The sequence below is a fragment of the Schistocerca cancellata genome, chromosome 1, assembly GCF_023864275.1.
Source record: "Schistocerca cancellata isolate TAMUIC-IGC-003103 chromosome 1, iqSchCanc2.1, whole genome shotgun sequence".
NCBI classification, from domain to species: Eukaryota; Metazoa; Arthropoda; class Insecta; order Orthoptera; family Acrididae; genus Schistocerca; species Schistocerca cancellata.
This window is the reverse complement of record NC_064626.1, coordinates 1,131,941,383-1,131,965,829: the sequence shown is the minus strand read 5'-3', so window position 1 is coordinate 1,131,965,829 and position 24,447 is coordinate 1,131,941,383. Positions and strand designations below refer to the sequence as shown.

The 24,447-nt window shown below is 40.5% G+C and overlaps 1 protein-coding gene across 1 annotated transcript in view; it reads left to right on the top strand.

Moving 5' to 3' along the window:
- The window catches only part of LOC126092693 (putative inorganic phosphate cotransporter), a 200,676-nt gene that overhangs the window by 128,768 nt on the left and 47,461 nt on the right, over positions 1-24,447 (top strand). The window contains exon 6 of the mRNA XM_049908419.1: positions 22,554-22,703. Coding sequence (XP_049764376.1) covers positions 22,554-22,703 — 150 coding nt within the window. The remainder of the gene's footprint in view (positions 1-22,553; positions 22,704-24,447) is intronic.

Sequence of the window (24,447 nt, the reverse complement as noted above, 5' to 3'; positions counted from 1 at the left end):
CAACCTGCAAAACACATCATAAAATCTGCTGCGCTGCTCTGCAAGTCTGGAAGCTGAAAAAGATGATTTTATTTCATCATTTACCTCCCCGCTTCTTTGTGGTATGATCGATTTCTTTTAATGTAGTTTGAATGCGCCGCGGCAGCGGCTCGTTCATTCGTAGCGCAGCTCTGCACCGCGGATAATATTTAAATAACTGAAAATTTCTTAAAGGGATGGGATAATATTCCGAGCAAGCTACCACAAATAATAATGCAAGGTTTCATTAACTAACTCTATTCAAAACATTCACATATTTTAACTAATACACACCTTTTTACAATGAGTACGTAATGGCGTACATCCGTTGACCATGACAAAAGAAGACTACGTTAGCATTTACGGCAATGTCACAGGCTATCTTACTCGTACAACTCCAAGAAGAAGACAGAGAAATTAATGTTCATTCTGTATTATTTATACTAGTGGTATTTTTTCATCTTTGTATGATATTTATCGTCTGTGCGGTTTCAGTACTCGCCGACACAGATATTATCTAAAATAAATAATAATAAAAAAAAATACATAATTTCATACAATCACAGAATATGGTGCACAATGTTCTCTCTTTACTACAAAATATGTCCTTTGCTAATAGACGTTACAATGCCCCCTGGCAGCAATTGACTAACGTTAAGAATGTTCGGCAATATGCTGCCACTAACGTCCGTTTTGTCATTGTCTATCACCTTGTTTGAAATATTGACTGTTCACTTCTTTACTCTTTTGCATTATAGTTTTAATTACACTCTTTATACTTTTTTCACACTTTGCGAGGTGACCGTAAACCTAGTCCCAGGGTCATTACAGTTTTCTGGCTCCCCCATTTGGGCTACGTGCGGTCAGAAAACCTGGGAAAACTGCGCCGGAGCCATGGTCATCTCACCTGGTTTGTCTTAACACACGGTTTGATTGTTCATCAAAAAAGGTTGGACTTTATCCAATGTTTACAGATAACAAAATGTTAAACCTTTAGTCTCCTTGTTAAAAATGTACCTCCTACACTCTTTCACATTTGTGTTCTGTGCCACAATGAAAGTCAATCATTAAACAGTTTTATAGCAAGGTAATGGATTGTCTCTACACTTACTCACAACAAATGTTCTACCATTGTATGGCATTCGTGTCAGTTTGCTTCACTAATATGACGAAAACATATCACATATATCATCGAGCAAGTAAATGTTTTGAGTTTATACACAGTAAATTAAAAAAAAAGGACAAATGTTTGTCACGTAATTTCGTGTCCAATAAATCATTTTCATATTAGTACATTAACAACGTAGTTGGTAATGTTCGATTGAATGTGAACAATGTCGTCCGGAGCAAGCGGCGCGAAGCAATTGTTGCCTAGCGTCGTCTGGAACGCGGCGTGCCAACGACCGCTGGAGTCGACGACCTGCTCGCAGTAACAGCGACGGCGTGCTGGGGTGGTGCTCAAGCAGTCGCGGACCGCGCCGAACCATTCACCAATGTCGGCGTGTTGCAGTGGTTTCTCGCGACCGGCTGGCTTGCGGCACGGCACCCGTCTCTGCTTCTCCGCATGGCTCCCCGTCGTAATGCATGAAACAAATATTCCACAACGGTGTACTGTCTTTAAGGATACAAATTATTAGCTGTGGAAGAAAATGCACTTTGGTTAAAAGCGTTTATTGTTCATTACGCCGTCGCTTCGCTGGTATGCACAGTCTGTTTTGGCGTGATAACGGGTCTCTTGTGACACTGGTATTTAGGGTTCGTCACACACACATTGTACTACACACTTTCATTTGTTTTCACGGTCAGTTAGTCACTCAACACTTAACTTATACCGACGTATATATTGGTGCAGGTACAACAGTCATTTTCTGTCCCTACTACACACAATATTCCGTCCTTTCCTAGATTGTTTATGCACTCAGTTTATTTTTAATGCATAACAACTGTTCTTAGCATAATCACTCTCATTTACATTGAGTCCATTGTGTTACCCTTGTCATTACACACTTTTAATACTATTACTAGACATATATGGCTCTTTTGTAATTATTTAAAGGTGTGTGATTTTTGGTACATAGCTTTCTTTTCCTTTTTCAGTGTAGCTTGCCAGGTTATCACCCATCTAGCAAACAGATTTTACCATGTGCATGACAGCTTGACTTGGGCATATTGCTCAATAAATACTTCATTTAGTACTAGTATTATTTTTAACGGTCTGTCCTACAGGACTACAGTGTAGTTTCCGCGTAACTTGATTCGCGTACCGCGTAATTAATATTCAAGAAGTGTACCGAGTACACAGGCTTCAATTGAAGCATCGATACATACAAAGTGTAGGTTACACGGAACGGGTTTGTTTTTGATTGAATTCTGCCCCAGTGTCGTTCTCAGATCACTATTGGCAGTAAACATGACATCACATAATTATTTCGTACTACAAAGTCAATTTTTTGGCTAGTAGAGACTCTCTCTCAGGGTTCCTTAATTCTAACACAATTACATCTGTTACATTATTATATAAGATTTCATCATTAATTGTACTCACTTACGACAAGTGAAAAATGATTCAAGAAATTAATCACTATTTTATCAACAAAAAGATTATTCATTGCTTGAAGAGCGTATAGTATTTTAATGACACTGTTTGTAAACAAAGTCTTCCATTTGTATGCTATTGCTCAGGCTACTGATTCTACTTCCTCAAGATTTTAACTATACACAAATTCTTTCTTAAAACTAACATACTTATACTCTAAAACACAATTGAAATCCTCTTACTACTACTATTTACATCAGAAATGTCATTGAATAAATAATTTTACTATTCCACTCTAACATCTTTCAAATCTCTTTAGCCACTACCTCCCTCCTCGACCAAGGGATGGAGTAAGATGCGCGACAGTATGTTTTATGGGGCATCACCTCTATGTGATAGTGGTACTCTTTGACTATTCCTGGTCAGTCGGTAAATACCATGTTATATTCTGATAACAGCTGCGTCAACTGTTGCTTTTGTATGTTGCTTAAACTTTCAGATTCCTGTACTTTGGTTTGAAATTCATCAACATTTGGTTCAAAATTTCTATCTCCTATACTCGGATAATAGAGATCCGTCACAGGTGAATAATCATTGAGGTGTAGTACACAGGGGCTCCTACATTTGATGTTAATTCGATTGCAACATGGCACAAGTACCTCCTTCGATTTCATCATAGACAACTCAATCCTCCTACCTTTATTAACTATGCTTAGTTTTCCCGAGGAGAGGTCGATCACTGCGTCCCTCTCACGGAGAAAATCTACTCCCAGAATGCAGGCCACCTTTAACCCTTTAACAATGAGGAACGAGCTCACTATGGCTTCGCCCTCCTTACAAATCTCCACCTGCACCTGGTACTTAACTAACTGGCTCTGTGCACTTATAGCTCCAGACACCTTGCAATTATTAACCGGGAAAGTCGGTATGCTACGTCCCTTCCCTAGCGCTTTAAACAACTCTGTACTCATTACACTCACTGAGGCACCTGTGTCAATGATTATATTCACTGCAACATCATTGATTTTCGCTTCTATTATGGCTTGCACATTTTCGTTGCTACCTTTCTTACATTCATGCGGTTCGGTCAGTAGATCTTTATCCATACTGATACCGTCGTTGTATCGCAGCATATGTATTCCAGGGATATTATTGTCATTCGTGTTGCTCTCACTCCACCCCTCGGCCAGCGATGGAGAGCATATCAAGGCCGATTCTAGTTTGTTGGATGGTTTGCTTGCGAGGTACTTGGACGGTTATTGTCCGCGACCTCTACTATATTTACGCTTTGCTTTGTGGGCCGCCACGATTGCGTAATAGGCGCGTTTTGCAGTGGTGGTCTGTTGTTATCGTACCGGTCATTACCCTGCCATTCTGGGCTTGGTCGCTGATTCTGATTCCAATTACGATTACCGTCATTGTAATTGCTATGCCACTGACCTCGCGCATTTTTCCAGTGGTTGGTCCCTGGCAGTCCGGAATCGTACCGGTCGTCAAATCGAAGCTTTTTATTATGGGACGGTTGACCATACCCGTTTTGATTTCTAGCATTATTACAATTTTTCAAATGCTCTTGCCGCTTGTTACCACTCCCACCGTTTCCATGGTTGTGGTTTTGTGCACTATTATTTCTGTCATGTTTACACCCTGATCAATTATTCCGCGAGTGATCACATGCTGCTTTTGCGTCTTCCTGGATTAAATCTATTGAATCTAGAACAGACAGGAAATGTTCCATGTCGCTTTCTGGTACGTGTATTAATTTCTCTTTGATATGAATGGGTAAATGTGATTTTAGGAGTCTTATTATGTCTCTTGGTGAGATAGGCTCGTCCCAGTAGCGCGTTTTGTTTATGTACTTCTCAAAATACCGTCTCAGATTCCCAAGACGGTGTGAGTACGGTTCGGGATTGTATACTTCTTTTCTTAGCCACTCTTGTATACAAGGCGACCAGTATTTCGACAAAAATGCCCTCTCGAATTGTTCATATGTCATGCAGCTGTCTGCTACTTCCATAGCCCACAACGCTGCATCACCCTGAATGTATGACATTACGTATTGAATTTTCTGTGCTTCATTCCACACACTAGGCAAGATATTTTTAAAGCTTTTTATGAATACTACTGGGTGTACTGACTTCCGTTCAGTAGTAAACGTTTGAAATTGCCTATTTTTTTATCAAACTTTCTTCAACTAATATTTTTGGACTATACTGGTTTGCTCCTGGGACATAGGCTGTGTGCTCCGAACCGAAGCTACAGCTCTTCGCATTATCGCCTAAAGATTCACCATTGTTGCGTCGCGTATACGTTTGTGCGTTTCCAAAAACATTGGCTGTTGGCGACATAGTTTCATGTTCAAGATGTTTGCTGCTCTGGGCTAAACCCTTTTCCAAGTCGGATATCCGTTTACTAATATTCACTTGCCACTGCGGAATATCCTCACTGAGTATTTGTTTGATGGTTTGCACGTCGTTCTGTACCTGACTATTTACTGCGGTACTGAACGATTCGGAATCTCTATCTGCCATGGCTGCTTGTACCTTAGAATTAATATTTTTGTCGATCTCACTCTCCTTCGCTTCTAGCCATGAGTTGAATTCAGTTTCCATTTTAGTCGCTTGTTCATTCCACTTCTGCTCTACAAGCTGTGTGGAATCTATTTCTAGCTTTTCTAATCGGTTGGCTAAGACACCTATCTCATCTACCCTGTTAGTGTTTGCTACTTGCAGGTTGTTGACCTGTACAGTCAACTCCTGCACGGCTTTAGGTATCGACTCATAATTCTGTTTCATACCAGCAATCTCTTTTTTCATAATTTCTAACGATTGCACAAGTTGCTGGTCTCGCTCAGCTTGCTGGCGATCCCGCTCAGCTTGCTGGACAAGGAACTTTTCCTCTAGCTGGCGATCTCGCTCAGCTTGCTGGGCAAGGAAATTTTGTGTTAACTGGCGATCTCGCTCAGCTTGTTGTTGTGCAAATTTTGACTGGTAATCCAGCACGCGCTCTAATATCGCCTGAAGTGAATACCCACCAGGCAGATTACCGCTCTCTGGTTCCTGCTTTTCTGGGGTTGGTGCAATTTCTTTATCTACATCTCCTTGAGCACTGGTGGGCGGTGGCACCACTTCCTGTGCCCCTGCCCCCACATTTTCTCATGGTATATCCTCAAAGAGAGTACTTGTACTGCTTAATGCACCCGTTTCTACATTTCCTGCACTAACTAATGGCTGTTCCTCAGTATCCATATTGCTCGGACGTTGACTACGCAATTTAACCATATTCATAAATTACCTACTCGAACACAAGATCTGACAGTTTTTTCACTTGCTCACAAAATATGTTAATTTATCTACAATACACTGCACACTAAAAATTACTATCTACAATCAACTTTGTCCTGTCATAACCACTAACATCAAACTACACGCCACTAGCGATATGAGATCACTTCACTGGAGTTAAGCTTCTACAAACAGGACAACTACACTGTAGTCTTACCTTTAGTTCATCTGATCTCGGGGTTCGGCTGCCCCCGGATTATGTAGTCGTTACAGTTTCTCAGTACTATCAGGATCATTTCCTCTGACTTGCTTGCAGTGGTGCGGTTTTTCATGAAAAATTTTTGTACATTCATTAATACACTCCTGGAAATGGAAAAAATAACACATTGACACCGGTGTGTCAGACCCACCATACTTGCTCCAGACACTGTGAGAGGGCTGTACAAGCAATGATCACCCGCACGGCACAGCGGACACACCAGGAACCGTGGTGTTGGCCGTCGAATGGCGCTAGCTGCGCAGCATTTGTGCACCGCCGCCGTCAGTGTCAGCCAGTCTGCCGTGGCATACGGAGCTCCATCGCAGTCTTTAACACTGGTAGCATGCCGCGACAGCGTGGACGTGGACCGTATGTGCAGTTGACGGACTTTGAGTGAGGGCGTATAGTGGGCATGCGGGAGGCCGGGTGGACGTACCGCCGAACTGCTCAACACGTGGGGCGTGAGGTCTCCACAGCACATCGATGTTGTCGCCAGTGGTCGGCGGAAGGTGCACGTGCCCGTCGACCTGGGACCGGACCGCAGCGACGCACGGATGCACGCCAAGACCGTAGGATCCTACGCAGTGCCGTAGGGGACCGCACCGCCACTTCCCAGCAAATTAGGGACACTGTTGCTCCTGGGGTATCGGCGAGGACCATTCGCAACTGTCTCCATGAAGCTGGGCTACGGTCCCGCACACCGTTAGGCCGTCTTCCGCTCACGCCCCAACATCGTGCAGCCCGCCTCCAGTGGTGTCGCGACAGGCGTGAATGGAGGGACGAATGGAGACGTGTCGTCTTCAGCGATGAGAGTCGCTTCTGCCTTGGTGCCAATGATGGTCATATGCGTGTTTGGCGCCGTGCAGGTGAGCGCCACAATCAGGACTGCATACGACCGAGGCACACAGGGCCAACACCCGGCATCATGGTGTGGGGAGCGATCTCCTACACTGGCCGTACACCACTGGTGATCGTCGAGGGGACACTGAATAGTGCACGGTACATCCAAACCGTCATCGAACCCATCGTTCTACCATTCCTAGACCGGCAAGGGAACTTGCTGTTCCAACAGGACAATGCACGTCCACATGTATCCTGTGCCACCCAACGTGCTCTAGAAGGTGTAAGGCAACTACCCTGGCCAGTAAGATCTCCGGATCTGTCCCCCAATGAGCATGTTTGGGACTGGATGAAGCGTCGTCTCACGCGGTCTGCACGTCCAGCACGAACGCTGGTCCAACTGAGGCGCCAGGTGGAAATGGCATGGCAAGCCATTCCACAGGACTACATCCAGCATCTCTACGATCGTCTCCATGGGAGAATAGCAGCCTGCATTGCTGCGAAAGGTGGATATACACTGTACTAGTGCCGAAATTGTGCATGCTCTGTTGCCTGTGTCTATGTGCCTGTGGTTCTGTCAGTGTGATCATGTGATGTATCTGACCCCAGGAATGTGTCAATAAAGTTTTTCCCCTTCCTGGGACAATGAATTCACGGTGTTCTTATTTCAATTTCCAGGAGTGTACATGGCATTAATAATGATACACATACGTACATTCATCACTAAATACATACATATATATATAACAATAGACACTGAAAGAAATTACATAAACATTTATTTTCGTGGTCACTGCAAATTCTGGTCGCGTGTTTTTGGGCGCCAGTTTCGCGTCCAGTTTCTCTTTTCGTAAAAACTCTTTTCTCTTATTTTGCTTTGTTTTATTATTATTATTTGCGTAACAACGCATATACGAAAAGAGCCGCGAAATACCTTTTAGTAATGCTGTGCCTTGAATTTCTTTATAATCATTAATTTGCAACAAAACAGAATATCTTGGGTTCTTATTGTTCTGTATCTGGCTTTCTATTAAAGGAACATTTCTCGTTACTGTAACTCACTATAAAAGTCAACATATCTTCCCTACTTTATCGTTATTGAAAATGAAAATTACTTTGTTATGAAATACTGACGTTACAGTTCGCAAAGATTGTTCAACATCAAAATTTTGCAGTGGATTTTTGTCAAGAGTAAAACACCAATAATTACCATGACTAGCACAAGAACATGAGACTATTGTCGGAGAAAAATACGTTTTTACTACTAGGTGGCCCAAAAAGGATGGTCGGATTTGAACTGCGTAGTACCATTGAAAGGTGAGGAGGGGGGACCACTGCCGGCCGTCTGCAAGTCGGCCATTACACCCAGTTTGCCACGAGATGGCGCAGTGGACGGTCGAGCATCGTGTTTTTGCTGTGGAACAGTTTTTCAGAAATGATGAATCGTTTATTACTGTGCAACGATTGTTTCGACAACATTTTGGCGTAGCGCGTGATGGACCCATTCCAGATCGCAGATCCATATCACGTTGGGTGACTGCATTCCGGACAACAGGGTCTGTCAAAAGTGGTAAATCTACAGGGCGTACACATACGGCAGTTACTCCACAGAACATTGATGATGTTAGAGCATCAGTGCTGCAAAGCCCGCGTCGTTCCACTAGGCGTCGTGCTCAAACTTTAGGCCTCAGCCGTAGTTCGTTGCAGCGTATTTTAAGCCGTGAGTTACAGTTTCACCCATACAAAATTATGATCACGCAAAAGCTGTATGATCGTGATTTTGAGCAGCGAAGACGATTTTGTGAATCAATGCTTGACATTTTGTACTCTAATAATGATGTTGTGCTTCTTATGTCAGATGAAGCCCATTTCCATTTAGACGGCTATGTCAATAAACAAAACTGCAGGTATTGGGCAGCAGATAATCCCAGAGAATTGCACCAAAAGCCTCTTCATAGTGCTAAGGTAACAGTCTGGTGTGGAATTTCAAGATTGGGGATTGTTGGTCCTTATTTTTTTGAGGAGAACAACGCTACAGTCACAGTGAACTCGAAACGTTACGTTAACATGCTACGTAGCTTTTTGGTGCCGAAACTGCGAGAGTTACATGTAAATCGAGATCGAATTTGGTTTCAACAGGACGGGGCCACGGCCCACACAGCCAATGACTCCATGTGTGTTTTAAGGCGGATGTTCCCCCACCACATCATCTCGCGTTTTGGAGATGTCCACTGGCCCGCGAGATCACCTGACCTCTCAGCCTGTGATTTTTTTCTTTGGGGATACCTAAAGTCAAAAGTCTACGTACAGAAGCCCCGAAACTTAATTGATCTGAAGGAGGCAATCAGTGCGGAAATTATGGCAATTCAAGAAGAAACAGTAGTGAAAGTGATGGAAAATTTCGAGGAAAGACTTGTGGAATGCATCACCGAGGAAGGACACCATCTTCCGGAAGTCATTTTCCGTACATGATTTTTTGTGGTTAGTTCTTGTAATTGGGTGCCTGGGAGCATTTAGTTACGTAATTGAATAAAATTAATTTGTAAAACTGATGGAGTTATAGTTATTTAAAATGTGACCATCCTTTTTGGGCCACCCTGTATAAGGTTTGCCAGACCAGAACTAAGCACAGCAAAATTCCTATTATGTTACGAAGGTAAATTATCTCTTTTGTACTGTTAGCAATATATTATCAGCAGCCCGCGTCAACCTGCAAAACACATCATAAAATCTGCTGCGCTGCTCTGCAAGTCTGGAAGCTGAAAAAGATGATTTTATTTCATCATTTACCTCCCCGCTTCTTTGCGGCATGATCGATTTCTTTTGATGCAGTTTGAATGCGCCGCGGCAGCGGCTTGTTCATTCGTAGCGCAGCTCTACACCACGGATAATATTTAAATAACTGAAAATTTCTTAAAGGGATGGGATAATATTCCGAGCAAGCTACCACAAATAATAATGCAAGGTTTCATTAACTAACTCTATTCAAAACATTCACATATTTTAACTAATACACACCTTTTTACAATGAGTACGTAATGGCGTACATCCGTTGACCATGACAAAAGAAGACTACGTTAGCATTTACGGCAACGTCACTGGCTATCTTACTCGTACAACTCCAAGAAGAAGACAGAGAAATTAATGTTCGTTCTGTATTATTTATACTAGTGGTATTTTTTCATCTTTGTATGATATTTATCGTCTGTGCGGTTTCAGTACTCGCCGACACAGATATTATCTAAAATAAATAATAATAAAAAAAATACATAATTTCATACAATCACAGAATATGGTGCACAATGTTCTCTCTTTACTACAAAATATGTCCTTTGCTAATAGACGTTACAAGCTGATAGATCCCTCTCAATGTGGGAACTGGGTGACCTGCTGCTTTCCCCCCTTCTACATGTCACAACTACTTGATCTGCTTTTATTCCTAAGTGTTTATATGTGCTGTAATAAATATTGACCAGATGATCAGTTTTTAACTCAGTTTAATATTTCCATATTACATTATTCTTAAATTATCATATTAATAGTCTAGTAATTTTTTTTCCAAGGGTAAACATTGGGGAGATTCTTACCTCCTTATGTCTGTTTTATACTTGTTGGTTAAAACAAATTGTTAGATATCCATGTTTGCAAAACAGTTATTTCTGAGTCTTTTTATATCCAAGGAAAATGTGTCACCTTTTATGGCCTCTCTGTCAGTGCATGGTATACTTGAAAAAGCAGTGTGCAAAAATATGTTTTTTTCAGTGGATCATATCTCAGTTTCTAGTGATCACAGAGGTAAGGGGTGAAGCGTGTTAGATAGCCTTGGGCTAGTGACCATTTGCATACCTATCGGAAGAACTAGCATACTGTAGCTATCCTGCAGCACAGGGTCAAATTTTAAACACTACACACTTCTCCTAGTGCAGACAAACTGAGCAAATCAGTTGGTTCTTTTGCATTAAATGTAGTCAGGGTAGGCCTTAGGTGGCTTATAAAAGTATGGCTTGTTCATGAGTGCTTCCTGAGAAAGCTCCGAAAAAGCATTTTGGGTAAGAAAAATATCAGTTGTGGGCATGGTCACTTCTTTAGCTTCTGTTCGTGGCAGATCATCAAAATTTTCAACGTATGTTCTTAATATGATTTCCTAAGGTAACCTTGAAACTTTTTACAATATCATTATTTGTAATCGAGATCCAGAGGTACGAAGTTACCATACTTGTGCACATAAAATATGCATGTAATATCAGGTCTGAGGGGTAAATGTAATTTAACTGACATAGTGAACACATGGAAAGGGTAGCAGAATCATTGCAAGGGTTCTGAGATCATCAAACAATGTTTTGAGTCAGTGCATTTTCACCAATAAAAGTTTATGGTGTGCTCTCTCTGTGTAATGGGCACTTACTGCATGTATAAATATGCCCAAAGTGGTACTGCAGTGACACATAGTGGGCTAAAAAGGTTTTTAATGTCCCTGGAAGGAACTTACAATGATTGCCAAAAATTATGTAAAATTGGAAAGTTTGTTACTTCAATAAAATATTTCTAGTAACATTTTTACTCTTTTAAGATGCAATTCATAAGATGGACAGATGAATTTCAGTCGATGAGTAAAGTATCCAGAAAAAATGTAAAACAAGCAATTTTGTGTGACTTTGTATTATGCATATTTATTTGTTGTTTGTGAGTCAAAGTATATAAATATGTCAAAGTATATGAATAAACAGTCAGAACATTACAGAGCTATAGAATTCATTTTATATAAGCAGCAAACCTTACTGCAACAGGGAAAAGATGGGTACCAGCAGAAAAATGCTTCTGCCAGAGCACAAGAGAGGCAAAAAATTTTTGACAGAAAAGTGGGGGACCAGCTGCCTTAATTCCCATCTTGCCTTTGTGGCAGGTGAACATAATTCGCACTTTTTTATGCAATAAGAGAGAAGCAGATAGACAGTGACAGTGGCAGAGGGAAGAGACAGTGCCATTGGGAGAGACAGAGAGATGAGACAGTGACTGTGGGAGAGAGAACGTGGCAGTGAAAGGGAAACACAGATGGATAATGGCAATAGCAGTGGAAGCCAGAACCAGAGGAGATATTGATAGCGAGTGAGAGACAGTGGCAGTAAAAGAGAGAGAGAGAGAGAGAGAGAGAGAGAGAGAGAGAGAGAGAGAGAGAGAGAGAGAGATGGATGGTGATAGAAGCAGTGGGAGCAAAAGAGATAGAAGACAGTGGAGATAAAAAATACAGATGAACGGAGACCATACATATGCTTGGGGGCTCTGGACCCTCCCAGACTGGCGAACTTTAATACATAGCTATAGGGGAGATGGAATTTGGACCAAACATTTAAACACGTGAATACAATGAAAAAAATTAGTTGAACCCCCCACAGTCTGTGAGCTGCCAAGGTTTGGTGGGGATAGTGGCAGTGGGAAAGAAAGACAAAAGGATACAGTGTAAGTGAAAGAGGAGACAGTGGCAGCAGGAATACTGTAAATCAGTGAGGGGTAAAAAGAGACAATTGGAGAGATACAGAGATACTTATACAGACAGTGGTAGTAAGATGGAGGTGGTGAATATGAAGGCTTAACTGCAGTGGAAGACTGAGTAGAAGGATTTAGAAAGTTCTGTGTTAAAAGAGCACAAATATGTTTGCATGCCAATGTTTCTTGTGCGGAAGGCAGAATGAGGACTGAGGCAGCTGTTTCTCCACTTTTCTGTCCATATCTTTTAAAGAGGAATATATTTGCCTTTTTGTATTCCAACAGGACCATTTTTCCATTGGTACAATTTTATTTGAGATTTGTTCAACATGAAAGAGGGCAAAATTTTTACCCAACTTTTCATTGACAGTAATATTTTTCTAATTTTTATCATAAGACTTTGGTATCACACACCAAATCATCTGCCACCTATACCTACATCACTATTGTAGATTATTTTTATATTTTGATCTCACAAACAATTCAAAATATAATTTCTGGTCAGTAAATAAAAACTGGCCATTGAAGTTAAACAAGTACTTCATTGTTGTTGTTGTTGTTGTTATTGTTATGGTCTTCATTCCAGAGACTGGTTTGATTCAGCTCTCCTTGCTACTCTATCCTGTGCAAGCTTCTTCATCTACTGCAACCTACATCCTTCTGAATCTGCTTAGCGTATTCATCTCTTGGTCTCCCTCTACGATTTTTACCCTCCATGCTGTCCTCCAATACTAAATTGGTGATCCCTTGATGCCTCAGAATATGCCCTACTAACCGATCCCTTCTTCTAGTCAAGTTGTGCCACAAATTCCTCTTCTCCCCAATTCTATTCAGTATCTCCTCATTAGTTACATGATCTACCCATCTAATCTTCAGCATTCTTCTGTAGCACCACATTTCGAATGATTCTATTCTCTTCTTGTCTTGTTTCACTTCGGTACATGGAACCACTCTTTACAAATACTTTTAGAAAATACTTCCTGACATTGACTCAATGTTAACAAATTTCTCTTCTTCAGAAACGCTTTCTTTGCGATTGCCAGTCTACATTTTATATACTCTCTACTTTGACCATCATCAGTTACTTTGAGCCCCAAATAGAAAAACTCATCTACTACTTTAAGTATCTCATTTCCTAATCTAATTCCCTCAGCATTGCCTGATTTAATTCGACTACATTCCATTATCCTTGTTTTGTTTTGTTGATGTTCATCTTATAACCTCCTTTCAAGGCACTGTCCATTCCATTCAACTGCTCCTCCAGGTTCTTTGTTATCTTTGACAGAATTACAATGTCATCAGCAAACCTCAAAGTCTTCATTTCTTCTCCATGGATTTTAATTCTTACTCCAAATTTTTCTTTTGTTTCCTTTACTGCTTACTCAATATACAGATTGAATAACGTCAGGGATAGGCTACAACTCTGTCTCACTCCCTTCCCAAACTTTGCTTCTCTTTCATGCCCCTCAACTCTTATAACTGACATCTGGTTTCTGTACAAATTGTAAATATCCTTTCACTCCCTGTATTTTACCCCTGCCATCTTCAGAATTTGAAAGACTGTATTCTAGTCAACATTGTCAAAAATTTTCTCTAAGTCTACAAATGCTAGAAACGTAGGTTTGCCTTCCTTAATCTATCTTCTAAGATAATTCGTAGGGTCAGTATTGCCTCACGTGTTCCAAAATTTCTATGAAATCCAAACTGATCTTCCCCAAGGTCGGCTTCTACCAGTTTTTCGATTCATCTGTAAAGAATTCGTGTCAGTATTTTGCTGCCGTGACTTATTAAACTGATAGTTCAGTAATTTTCACACCTGTCAACACCTGATTTCTTTGGGATTGGTATTATTATATTCTTCTTGAAGTCTGAGAGTATTTCGCCTGTCTCATACATCTTGTTCACCATATGGTACAGTTTTGTCAGGACTGGCTCTCCCAAGGCTGTCAGTAGTTCTGATGGAATGTTGTCTACTCCCGGGGCCTTGTTTCAACTTGGTCTTTTAGTGCTCTGTCAAACTCTTCATTCAGTATCATACCCCCATTTCATCTTCATCTACATCCTCTTGCATTTCCATAATATTGTCCTCAAGATCATCGCCCTTGTATAGACCCTCTATATACTTCTTCTACCTTTCTGCTTTCCCTTCTCTGCTTATAACTGGTTTTCCATCTGAGCTCTTGATATTCATACAGGTGGTTGTATTTTCTCCAAAGGTCTCTTTAATTTTCCTGTAGTCAGTATCTATCTTACCCCTAGTGATATACGCCTCTACATCCTTACATTTGTCCTCTAGCCATCCCTGCTTAGCCATTTTGCACTTCCTGTTGATCTCATTTTTGAGACGTTTGTATTCTTTTTTGCTTGTTCCATTTACTGCATTTTTATGTTTTCTCCTCTCATCAGTTAAATTCAATATCTCTTCTGTTACCCAAGGATTTCTACTAGCCCTCATCTGTTTACCTACTTGATCCTCTGCTGCCTTCATTATTTTATCTCTCAAAGCTACCCATTCTTCCTCTACAGTATTTGTTTCCCCCATTCTTGTCAATTGTTCCCTAATTCTCTCTCTGAAACTCTCTTCAACCCCTGGTTGTTTCAGTTTATCTAGGCTCCGTCTCCTTAAATTTCGACTTTAATCTACTGTTCATAACCAACAGATTGTGGTCAGAATACACATCTGCCCCTGGAAATGTCTTACAGTTTAAATCCTGGTTCCTAAATCTGTGTCTTGCCAGTATATAATCTATCTGAGACCTTCCAGTGTCTCCAGGCCTCTTCCACATACGCAACCTTCTTTTATGATTCTTAAACCAAGTGTTAGCTATTATTAAGTTATTCTCTGTGCAAAACTCTACCAGGCAGCTTCCTCTTTCATTCCTTACCCTTTTTCCTTATTCACCTACTACTTTTCCTTGTTTTCCTTCTCTTATTATCGAATTCCAGTCCCCCATGAATATTAAATTTTCATCTCTCTTCACTGTCTGAATAATCTCTTTTATCCCATCATACATTTCTTCAATCTTTTCATCATCTGTGGAGCTAGTGGGCATATAAACTTGTACTACTGTGTTAGGCATGGGCTTCATGTCTATCTTATCTACAATAATGCATTCGCTATGCTGTTTGTAGTAGCTTTTCCACACTCTTATTTTTTTACTCATTATTAAACCTACTCCTGCATTACCCCTATTTGATTTAGTGTTTATGACCCTGTATTTACCTGACCAGAAGTCTTGTTCATCCTGCCACCAAACTACACTAGTTGCCACTGTATCTAACTTTAACCTATCCATTTCCCTTTTTAAATTTTCTAACCTATCTGTCCGATTAAGGGATCTGACATTCCACACTCCGAACCATAGAACACCAGTTTTGTTTCTCCTGATAATGACATCCTCCTGAGTAGTTCCCTCCCGGAGAACCGAATGGGGGACTATTTTACCTCCAGAATATTTTACCCAGGAGGACACCACCATCATTTAACCATACAATAAATCTGCAGGCCCTTGGGAAAAATTATGGCTGTAGTTTCCCGTTGCTTTCAGCTATTCACAGTACCAGCACAGCAAGGCCGCTTTGGTTTATGTTACAATGCCAGATCAGTAAATCATCCAGACTGTTGCCCCTGCAACTACTGAAAAGGAACCACATGTTTGCCTGACTTCTCAACAGATACCCCTCCATTGTGATTGCACCTATGTTATGGCTATCTGTATCGCTGAGGCCCACAAGCCTCTCCACCAAAGGCAAGGTCCATGATTCATTTGGGGAGACAAGTATTTTAAACATCTAACAACATTATATTTGCTACTCACCATACAGTGGAGATGCTGAGTTGCAGTAAGGCACAACAAAAAGACTTTCGGAAAGTTAGCTTTTGGCCAACTATGCCTTTATCAAAAATAGACAGCATACACACATGCTCGCACTTACGCATAAACAACTCAGACACACATGATCACAGTCTATGGCGGCTGGAGCCAGACTGCGAGTAGCAGGATATTATGGAAGAGGCAACCTGTGGGGAAGGGGGGGGGGGGGGTATGGAGGAGATTGGGGCAGGGAGAGGGAGGTACAGCAGGGTCTTCATGCTCGCAGGGGCCCTGCACGATATTAGGCAGATGTACTAGTTTTTTGGCTCTTCAGTGTATTTGTAATGGGTCCCACACACTTGAGCAATGTTCTGAGTCGAGATACGCAAGTGACTTGTCAGTAGTCTCATTTACAGACAGACTGCATTTTCTCCATATCCTGCCAACAAACCGAATTTGCCAGCTGTGTTACATGTGAATTAGCCTCTGTGATCATTCCGTTTCGTATCCTTACAAACCGTTACACCCAGGTGTTTGTGTGAGTTGACTGTGATTCATTGTAGACAGCTGCATTATTTATGAAAAGACTGAGGTTGCAGTTAATACTGTCCATTACCAGATCATTAATATACAATATGAATGACAGAGGTTCCAACACAGTTCCCTGGGACACACATATACATCTACTTATGCTAATTACTCTCCATCCAAGGTAACATGTTGTGTCCAGCCAACAGAAATACTCTACCCTGTTACAAATTTTGTTTTGTAACCCCTGTAAACATACAGGGGTTGAACATAAATAGGGAAACACTGAGAGAAATGAATACCTGACCATAACTGCACATGCTAGCCAAGCCTGCAGTTGGCATTGCTGTATCTGACCATGAACAGCAAATGTGCAATGCCCTCAATACATTGTAAGTTTCAGTTGTGATGAGAAAAGTGTTCTTTGTAGTTGTAGGTGCATTATGCCTGAGCTAAGTGAATCAGATGTGGGCATATCATTGATGGGTGTTTCCGCAACCAAGATAGCTAAAGTATTTGGTATTTCAAGAGGCATCATACCAAGATGAAATAGGAGATATGATACGGCATGAAGAGTCTGACAGAGCATTGAAGGACCTAAGTCGAAACAAGGCCCTGGGAGTAGACAACATTCCATTAGAACTACTGACAGCCTTGGAAGAGCCAGCCCTGACAAAACTCTACCATCTAGTGAGCAAGATGTATGAGACAGGCGAAATACCTTCAGACTTCAAGAAGAATATAATAATTCCAATCCCAAAGAAAGCAGGTGTTGACAGATGTGAAAATTACCATACTATCAGTTTAATAAGTCACATCTGCAAAATACAAACATGAATTCTTTACAGACGAGTGGAAAAACTGGTAGAAGCCGACCTCGGGGAAGATCAGTTTGGATTCCGTAGAAATGTTGGAACACGTGAGGCAATACTGACCCTACACTTATCTTAGAAAATAGATTAAGGAGAGGCAAAACTATGTTTCTGCATTTGTAGACTCAGAGAAAGCTTTTGATAACGTTGACTGGAATACTTTTGTTCAAATTCTGAAGGCGGCAGGCGTAAAATAAAGAGAGCGAAAGGCTATTTACAATTTGTACAGAAACCAGATGGCAGGTTTAAGAGTCGAGGGGCATGAAAGCGAAGCAGTGGTTGGGAAGGGAGTGAGACAGGGTTGTAGCCTATCCTCGATGTTATTTAATCTGTATATTGAGCAAGCAGTAAAGGAAACAAAAGAAAAATTCGGAGTAGGTATTAAAATCCAGGGAGAAGAAATAAAAACTTTGAGGTTCGCCGATGACATTGTTATTCTGTCAGAGACAGCAAAGGACTTGGAAGAGCAGTTGAACGGAATGTACAGTGTCTTGAAAGGAGGATATAAGATGGACATCAACAAAAGCAAAACAAGGATAATGGAATGTAGTCGAATTAAATCGGGTGATGCTACAGGAATGAGATTAGCAAATGAGACTCTTAAAGTAGTAAAGGAGTTTTGCTATTTGGGGAGCAAGATAACTGATGATGTAAAGTAGAGAGGATATAAAATGTAGACTGGCAATGGCAAGGAAAGCGTTTCTGAAGAAGAGAAATTTGTTAACATCAAGTATAGATTTAAGTGTCAGGAAGTCGTTTCTGAAAGTATTTGTATGGAGTGTAGCCTTGTATGGAAGTGAAACGTGGACGATAAATAGTTTATACAAGAAGAGAATAGAAGCTTTCGAAATGTAGTGCTACAGAAGAATGCTGAAGATTAGATGGATAGATCACATAACTAATGAGGAGGTATTGAACAGAATTGGAGAGAAGAGAAATTTGTGGCACAACTTGACTAGAAGAAGGCATCGGTTGGTAGGGCATATTCTGAGACATCAAGGTATCACCAATTTAGTATTGGAGGAAAGCGTGGAGGGTAAAAATTATAGAGGGAGACCAAGAAATGAATGCACTAAACAGATTCAGAAGGGTGTAGGTTGCAGTAGGTACTGAGAGATAAAGAAGCTTTCACAGGATAGAGTAGCATGGAGAGCTGCATCAAACCAGTCTCTGGACTGAAGACCACAACAACAACAACATACTAAGGATTTATACCGCATACGGGGAAAGCAGAAAAATTCCATCCACTGAGTCACAATGTGATCAGAATTCTGTGTTGAGTGATCATGGTGGAAAGTCATTGAAGAAGATTTTGGTGAAAAATAAAGAGGATGCCAGCTGCAAAAGTCACTGTAGAACTGAATGTCACACTCACAAACCATGTTGGCAGCAAAACCAAACATGTTGGGAGCTCCATAAGCTGGGAATTTCAGTATGAGCTGGAATTCCAAAACAACACATCAGTGATGCATATGCCCATGACAGGAAAACATTGTGCCAAAGCCATAAGACCTGAGCTATGGAGCAGTGGAAGAAAGTTATTTGCTTAAATGACTCCTGTTTCATGCTATTTCTGGCTTCTGGCCAAGTATACATCTGGTGTACACCATCCCAAGCCTATGATGCAGACTGCTTGTTGCCAAAAGTAAAAAAAGGTGGGGGTACAGTGATGGTTTGTACAGCTATATAATGGACCCTGTGGTTACTCTGCAGGATCACATTACTTCCAAGGATTACGTGAAGATTTTGGCTGACCAGGTTCATCCCATGGTACAATATTTGTTTTGCAGTGGTGACACTGTGTTCCAAGATGACAGGTCCCCTGTTCACATTGCTCACATAATCCAGGACTGGTTTTGTGACCTTGGTGATAAATTGTTGCATCTGCCCTAGCTACCAGTCACTAGTTCAATATTAGTGAGCCTTTGTGGCACATGTGGCAAAGAAGAATACATGATGGCTATCCTCCTCCATGACTGTTACCTGAACTTGCCACTATTTTGCAGGAAGAATAGTATAAGATTCCCATGAAAACCATACAGGACCCATATTTACCCACTCCAAGACGATCATATGCTAATCAAAATATCCACGGGTGTACTGTCGGTCTACAGTGTCAAAGGGGCACAATATTTCGGCGATCATACATGTCGCCATCATCAGGTGAACTGACGGACTGAGCTCCTGTGAACGTGCCGGTACGGAAATCTGTACACTATGGCTGCTCAGGGGGAACTGGGTTCAGTTGCAGTGGTGGCCAATTTAAATATCCTCCGCCCGTGGCACACTCCGTCCGCCGTCCATGCCCCGTGCCACCGTCGTGTGGTGGAACAGATTGCGGCGGTGTCTGAGATGACGTCGGTGTGATGGGTCTGTCCGCCGTGGTCATCACAACTATACGTTTGCTCGATTTACTCTTGATTAACCCAATCGCTGGTTCCGAAGTCTTGTTAAGACATGCCTAAAAAGTTCAGTGGTCTTCTCGTCAAACTTCTGACTAATCAATTCTAGTGACTCTCGCAGGGTTACCCTCATAAACAAGAAAATGACGTCAAAACTCACCATGATATCTGACTCATCCAACCTGAAGCTATCAAGGCATTTAACAAAATCCATGGAATTATGGGTGTGATGAGGGCATTTACCCACATAAGGACTTAATATTCCCGTCAGGTATTTGGCCAACAAATATGTAGGTGCCCTGATGTTGCTGACAATGGGGCGTAATGGTACCCCCTCTTTGTGAACCTTCGGGAGTCCGTATAGTCTAGGCGATACCGGACCTTGGGGTAACAATTTCTTGGCGTCACCCTCTGGTAAATCTGCGTCCTTGAGAAGTGACCTCGTCTTGTTCTCCACCTTCTTTGTAGGGTCAACGCTGATCTTCCGGTAGGAATCGTCATTTAGCAGGCTCTGCAGATGCTGTTTTCAAGGGCAACAGCTTTCCTACATTGTATTAGGCATAGTGATATGTTGTGTTTTGGTATTTCAATGTTTTTGCCCACCCCTGTATTTTTGTGAACAAATACTGGTGAGGTATTGAGTCAGATGTTTTATAGAAATCAAGAAATATGGAATTTCCATGATTTCCTTTACTCATGGCTCTCAGGATGCCACATGAGGAAAGCACAAATTGGGTTTTGCATGATTGATGTTTTTGGAATGCTCACTGATTGACATGCAGATATAATTTTATTTCACAAACAACAGGCATACATAAACAAGATTGGATGATGGTTTTGTGTATCATTACTATTGTGCTTCTTGTACATAGTTTTTTCCTTTCAAGGGATCTGTGCTGTTTTGTGGTTAAAATGAGAACCAACGTGGCTGCAAATTCAGTATATAGTCTGATAGGGATCTCACTGGGCCATGGAGTCATTCAAGTTCAGCAGTTTTAGCTGTTCTCAGTACCACTGATTACAATAAGTAAGAGCCTACGGAATATCAGACCAGCTATGTGGCTGGATTGAAGAGTTTTTAGCAAACAGAACACAGCATGTTGTTATCAACGGAGAGACGTCTACAGACATTAAAGTAACCTCTGGCGTGCCACAGGGGAGTGTTATGGGACCATTGCTTTTCACAATATATATAAATGACCTAGTAGATAGTGTCGGAAGTTCCATGCGGCTTTTCGTGGATGATGCTGTAGTATACAGAGAAGTTGCAGCATTAGAAAATTGTAGCGAAATGCAGGAAGATCTGCAGTGGATAGGCACTTGGTGCAGGAAGTGGCAACTGACCCTTAACATAGACAAATATAATGTATTGTGAATACATAGAAAGAAGGATCCTTTATTGTATGATTATATGATAGCGGAACAAACACTGGTAGCAGTTACTTCTGTAAAATATCTGGGAGTATGCGTGCGGAACGATTTGAAGTGGAATGATCATATAAAATTAATTGTTGGTAAGGCGGGTACAAGGTTGAGATTCATTGGGAGAGTCCTTAGAAAATGTAGTCCATCAACAAAGGAGGTGGCTTACAAAACACTCGTTCGACCTATACTTGAGTATTGCTCATCAGTGTGGGATCCATACCAGATCGGGTTGACGGAGGAGATAGAGAAGATCCAAAGAAGAGCAGCGCATTTCGTCACAGCGTTATTTGGTAACCGTGATAGCGTTACGGAGATGTTTAACAAACTCAAGTGGCAGATTCTGCAAGAGAGGCGCTCTGCATCGCGGTGTAGCTTGCTCGCCAGGTTTTGAGAGGGTGCGTTTCTGGATGAGGTATCGAATATATTGCTTCCCACTACTTATACCTCCCAAGGAGATCACGAATGTAAAATTAGAGAGATTGGAGCGCGCACAGAGGCTTTCAGACAGTCGTTCTTACCGCGAACCATACGTGACTGGAACAGGAAAGGGAGGTAATGACAGTGGCACGTAAAGTGCCCTCCGCCACACACTGTTGGGTGGCTTGCGGAGTATAAATGTAGATGTAGATATAACTGTATTATCACTCAAATATTTTGTGGTGCAAGAAATAAACTGAAGAGTGAATCTGTATCTTCTTTAATAAAGTAACATTTGGAAACTGAGTTGGACAATCAGTCTTTCATATTCAACCTGTCCAATAAGCATCTGCTGACCTGAGTTTTTGGGTGAGTTTTTTATATATATTCTGCCATTAAAGGTCACTGAATCCGAAAGCTAATGTATTTCCATATTTTTTATGTGTTTTCTCCTGGCATTATTCGGTGAGTAGAATTTCTTTTATCTATGTATATTATGTTTTTGTACTACCTTGTGGTAGTAACAAAGTGACCCAAAAGTGTACTGTGTTTGTTTTTGGCACTATATTTTGACCCATGTTATCACCTGGATATTTGGGCAATTACTTTAATGTACAATGTAGTACTAATACTTCTACTACATGATGTTACAACCAAAATTAATACATTTCAGAGATATTCAACCCCTTGGCTTTCTATTATTACATCACCTCCCATGATAGCACTCACAATTGTCCATGCTTGCCAATGTTGGGGATTTTGGACGCTTCTGACAGAAATGCCAACTTACATGTCTGACATCCTTAGCTTTGACATTTCTAAGGTAAGTGCACATAACTATTTTTCTCACATGTACGTCTCATGGCGTCCAAGGAATTACTTCCATTTCTTTCACTGAAGTTCTACTGCTTTCTTCATATTCATACTTGAAATGCACTGAGATTGAATATGTGTTTATTTATTTATTTATCATCACATTTACAGCCTATTATCTAGCAGATTAAAATGAGGCCAAACAGTCACTTTTTGTGGATAGTAATAAATGTACATATTAATTATTTATTCATGGTTCTTACAAATAAACATTTTTTAAGAAGAACAAACTTGCAAAAAATTTCACTTTAATTTTTGCAAATTGCATAAATTTCAGTTTATATCACTGCCCATCTAGTAAGTTCAACACTAATATGGCAGGTGATACTTTCAGTAGGGAAGACAAGTTTTCAAAAAATGTAAATTAATTAATACTCATCTGTATTTGAAGACAGCAAGAGGTTGGCAGTGGCATCTAGTAGGTCTCAGGTGTTTGATTAGTTTGAATGAAACATATATTTGTTCTTTTCCAATTAGTTATTGTCCTTTCAAGTTACTGCATAATATCTTCATAAAACTTTACAAAATCATTTCCATTAAATACAGACAGCAGAACACTACAGAAGACAACTTTGATGAATTTCACAATTTTACATATGCTACCACTGAACTAAATATCGTGTCCAAAGAGCCACTGTCACACTTCACATTAATATTTGTATGTTATGTATTTGTGCTAGATGTTTCTCAAAGATCACAGATTTTTAATTGAAATAGAAATTTAAACACAGGTGTATATTTTTTGTATAGAAAACTTAGGGCAGTCAAACAGTGACAATAATGGTTTTAGATGATTGCATTTTTTGATTAGAAACTTCTACAAACCTAATTTTTCAAGACCACGTACATCTTAACAAATGTGTTTTTTGACAAACTAAAAGGTTTTTCGAATGTGGTGTATTACAATTTTTATAACTTTGTATTTTTTTACGTATTAGGTTTTGTTTATTTTTTCACTTCCACTCATACCTGTTTAGATACATCAGTTCTGATGAAACAAACTGTATGACTGTAGTCACAAAGTGAAAACTTAAATTATATAATAAATTTCCACATATAAATGATTAGAGTAAATTTATTTCAAATTCATCGTATGACATGTTGCAACTAACATTTTAACAAGAGGTTTAAAAGAAAACTGATTACTAATTTCACACACACTAGTAATTTTTGAGAACATTTCTCATGGAGATTAGTGGTTTATTTTACTTGAAAATGAACATGAACTGTTACAACTGCAATAAACTTCTTTTTTTTATTATTTTTTTTATAAAGTTCTCTGTTTTGGTTTAATTTAGACCATCTTCAGACATATCACCATGAGGGTAGATAATGGTGGTGAACAGAACAGGCACTATGAATCCACAAATTAGTGTTTGTGGAGTCATAGCACTACGACTTCACAAGTTTTGTGGAGTTGTAGCACCAACTCCGTTCACCGCCACTGTCTACCATCATGGTGGTAGGTCTGAAGATGGTCTAAAACAGCCTGAAACTGGTGACCTCATAAAGAAGAAGTTTCTTGTGGTTGCGATTGTCCCTGTTCATTTTCACATACATTACATTTTTATTTGTTTCGAATGGAGTTATAGGATGACAAAATGTGTTTGGGAAAAACTATGTTTCTGTATTCTATAAACTCATGATTGATAGGAGTGCTCACATTAATTCTGACAAGTTAAAGTAATTTGGTT